The following is a 3,367-nucleotide window of genomic DNA, read 5'->3' as shown; positions in this document are numbered from 1 at the left end:
TTTTCAGTTTTCTTGTTGAAGATTAGTTGGCTGTACATGTGTAGACTTTCTTCTGGGGTTTCTGTTCTATTCCATTGATCTTTCTGTATCTGTACCAGTACCAGATTATTTGATTATCACTGCCCTTTAATTTGTCCTAAGGTCTGGAATTGTGTTTCCTCCAGCTTGAATTTTATTCTTTAAGATGGCTTTGGCTATTCATGGCCTCTTGTGATTCCCAATGGGTTTTTAGGTTGTTTTTTTTTCCAGCTCTGTGAAGAATGTTGAGATTTTGATTGGGATTATATTGAATCTATATTTCTTTTGGCAGTATAGATATTTTGATGATATTGATTCTATCAATCCAGGACATGGTACGTTTGTTGGTCTTTTAAGTCTTCTTTTGGAATATATTTTTTAAATGTTTTATAATTTTTGTCAGAGAGGTCTTCCACATCTCTAGTTTGGTTTATTCTCAGTTTGGTTTATTCCCAGTTTTCTACCTACAATGCCATTTAATGTTCCTCTCTGCTATTTTTTTTTTCTAAGCCACAATTTAATTTCTGGGGTGTGGGGGTGGGGACAGGTGTGCCGCTCAGTCCTTCTTGCGCATGGCAGCGAGTGTACTGCTCAGCTCCTCGCGTTTCCTCTTGGCATGGATGTGCATGCCCACTCTGTTCTTGATGAACTTGGGATATGTGTGCCCACCCTCTTCTTGATGAACTTGGGATATGTGTGCCCACCCTCTTCTTGATGAACTTGGGATATGTGTGCCCACCCTCTTCTTGATGAACTTGGGATGTGCGTGCCCACCCTCTTCTTGATAAACTTGGGATATATGTGCCCACCCTCTTCTTGATGAACTTGGGATGTGCGTGCCCACCCTGTTCTTGATGAACTTGGGATATGTGTGCCCACCCTCTTCTTGATGAACTTGGGATGTGCGTGCCCACCCTCTTCTTGATGAACTTGAGCGCCCGTTTGTCCTTGGAGACCTTGAGCAGCTCCATGGCGCGGCGCTCGTAGGGGGCGAAGCCGCACACCTCCCGGATCATGTCCCGCATGAACTTGGTGTGCTTGGTCAGCTGCCCGTGGCGCTGGCTGTGCCTCAGCTTGCTCATGTTGTTCGTCACCTTGTGGCCTTTATTGAGGCCGACGGCCATGGGGTAACGCACAGCCATGGCTGCTGCTCGCCACTGGACGCCCCTCTCCGCACCCCCAGGAGGAAGCTCTCTGCTATTTTAAAAGGGGCTATTCTGACTAGTTCTTTTTCAGCCCTGAAACTGTTTTTACTGGGGCCATTAATTCATGTTCATTTATTTTGTGAATGAATGAAATATCCTTTTCTATCTTTTCACTTTCAGCTTCCACGTATCTTTGGTGATAAGATGTGTTTCTTGTAGGCAACAGATAGATGGGTCCTATTTTTGACCCAGTATGCTAATCAGTATTTACATTGATGAGTTTAAGCCATTTATGTTCAAGGTTAATGTTGACAGCGATTTTGTCCTATTATTTTTGCATTGATTCTCTCTCTCTCTTTTCCTAACACAAATGAGCTTTAATGGGGATGTTACTCTGGGTTGACAGTTGTTTTGTTTTGCTTTGTTTTGTTTTGTTTTAGGATCTGAGACGTGTCCCTCCATTCTTTTCTGGCCTGAAGGCTCTCCTCTGAGAAACCAGCAGTAAGTCTGATTGGTGTTCCCCAAATGTTATCTGACCCTTCCTGTGTGCCTGTTTCAGTACCTTTTCTTCCCAATCAACCAAAGGGAGCTTGGTCATGTGACTAGGTGAGGATCATTTCAGATCAACTCTATTTTGGGTTCTCTGTCCTTGTGTTTGGCTTACCCTGACATTCCCAATGGTTGGGAAGTTCTCTTTTACTATTTCATTGAATATGTTCTATAATTCTGCTTTTCTGTCCAAGCCTTCAGGAACTCCCATCACTCTTATGTTTGATCTCATGATGATGTCATTCAATTCTTGGAGGGTTTTCTTCACTTTATTCAGTTCTCCTATGTTTCCAATTATTTGTGTGTCCTCAAATAAAGCATTTTCTAGTTTTGAAATTCTTTCATCTGCCTTGCTCATTCTGTTGGTGACGCTTTAAGGATTTAAAAAAATTTTTGTTCTATTGAATCCTTCAGTTCAAGTATTTCTATTTCTTGTGTTGTAGCTTTTATCTTCTTTGTAATATATTTCTTAAATTCTTACCTTTTTCTCTCGCTGTCTCTGAAGAGTTTTATCATTTTTTTTTTCTTTTTACTTCCTTGTCTGGGAGATCCTCAATGTTTTTGTCCTATTGATCTTAAGATTGAGATAGTCTTTTACTCATTTTTGAGGGGAAAAACTGGTTTTCTAATTTGTTTTGTCTGTTACCTTGGCCCATTGTATTTCAGATTTGCAGATTTTCTTTTCAGGCAGATTCTTTCTTTCTTTCTTTCTTTCTTTCTTTCTTTCTTTCTTTCTTTCTTTCTTTCTTTCTTTCTCTCTCTCTCTCTTTCTTTCTTCCTTTCTTTCTTTTTTAAGATTTAATTTATTTTTACTGGAAATTCAGACTTATAGAAGAGAGACAGAGATAAAGATCTTCCATCCAAGAAGATGTTTCACTCCCCAAGAGGCCATAATGGCTCGAGCTGAGCCAATCTGAATCCAGGAGCTTCTTCTGGGTCTCCCTCATGGGTGCAGGGTTGCAAGGCTTTGGCTGTCCTTGACTGCTTTCCCAGGCCACAAGCAGGGAGCTGAATGCGAAGTGGGGGTCACTGGGATTAGAACTGGCACCCTAACTGAAGTCCGGTGCATGCTAAGTGAGGACTTTAGCTGCTAGGCTACTGTGCTGGGTCTAGATTCTGTCTTTATATTGTGTCTGTCACTCCAGTTTTGTGGGTGGATTGTACTGTTCCCACTCTGTACACAATTTCCTGTTTGCTCTTGTCTGGGCTTTTGAGCTTATGGCCAGGGGACTTCAGGCTCAGGCTTCGGTGCTTTGGTCCTGCCTCTGTCTCCAGGCTCTGTCTCCAGTTTGTGCCATACTAGCTGCCTCTCTCAGCCTTGGGTGTTCCCAGGTGGGATCCACCCTAGTTGGTAATTGGGTAACTGTTACTCTTGGATACAAAAGAGTCGTGTCTGGCTTACCTCCAATCTTCTTCAGATGAGAAAGGAGACATCTTGGAAATAGAAGCAAGGGCATATCTCACTCTTTTTGCAGGAGAGGAGGGGAGGTGGGAGAGCAGAGATTTCCTTGGACTTCTAAGCAGACATCCCTTAGTTTCTACCTGGTGGTAGAGTTCCCTGCTGTGCTTTTATGACTTCCACCAAAGCCCTGGGCACACGTTGGGGGTTGTTGCTATCCTAGTGCTGTAGATGCTGGGACAAGGGAGCTGAGGCA

At 42.8% G+C, this 3,367-nt stretch overlaps 1 protein-coding gene across 1 annotated transcript; it reads right to left on the bottom strand.

Annotated features, from left to right (window-relative positions):
* Positions 1-574: 574 nt before the first annotated feature.
* On the bottom strand, positions 575-1,184 carry LOC121166307 (60S ribosomal protein L36-like). Its single transcript, XM_040995444.1, has 2 exons — positions 921-1,184; positions 575-640 (listed from the first exon to the last, which is right to left on the bottom strand). Exons 1-2 carry the CDS (start codon positions 1,158-1,160, stop codon positions 575-577), a joined length of 306 nt encoding a protein of 101 aa, XP_040851378.1. The 5' UTR covers positions 1,161-1,184.
* Positions 1,185-3,367: the final 2,183 nt, after the last annotated feature.

Source organism: Ochotona curzoniae, unplaced genomic scaffold (assembly GCF_017591425.1).
Source record: "Ochotona curzoniae isolate NIBS_2020 unplaced genomic scaffold, NIBS_Ocur_1.0 patch12, whole genome shotgun sequence".
In the NCBI taxonomy this organism is placed as follows: Eukaryota; Metazoa; Chordata; class Mammalia; order Lagomorpha; family Ochotonidae; genus Ochotona; species Ochotona curzoniae.
Note: the sequence above shows the minus strand (reverse complement) of the source record. Positions and strands in the feature narration are given on the sequence as shown.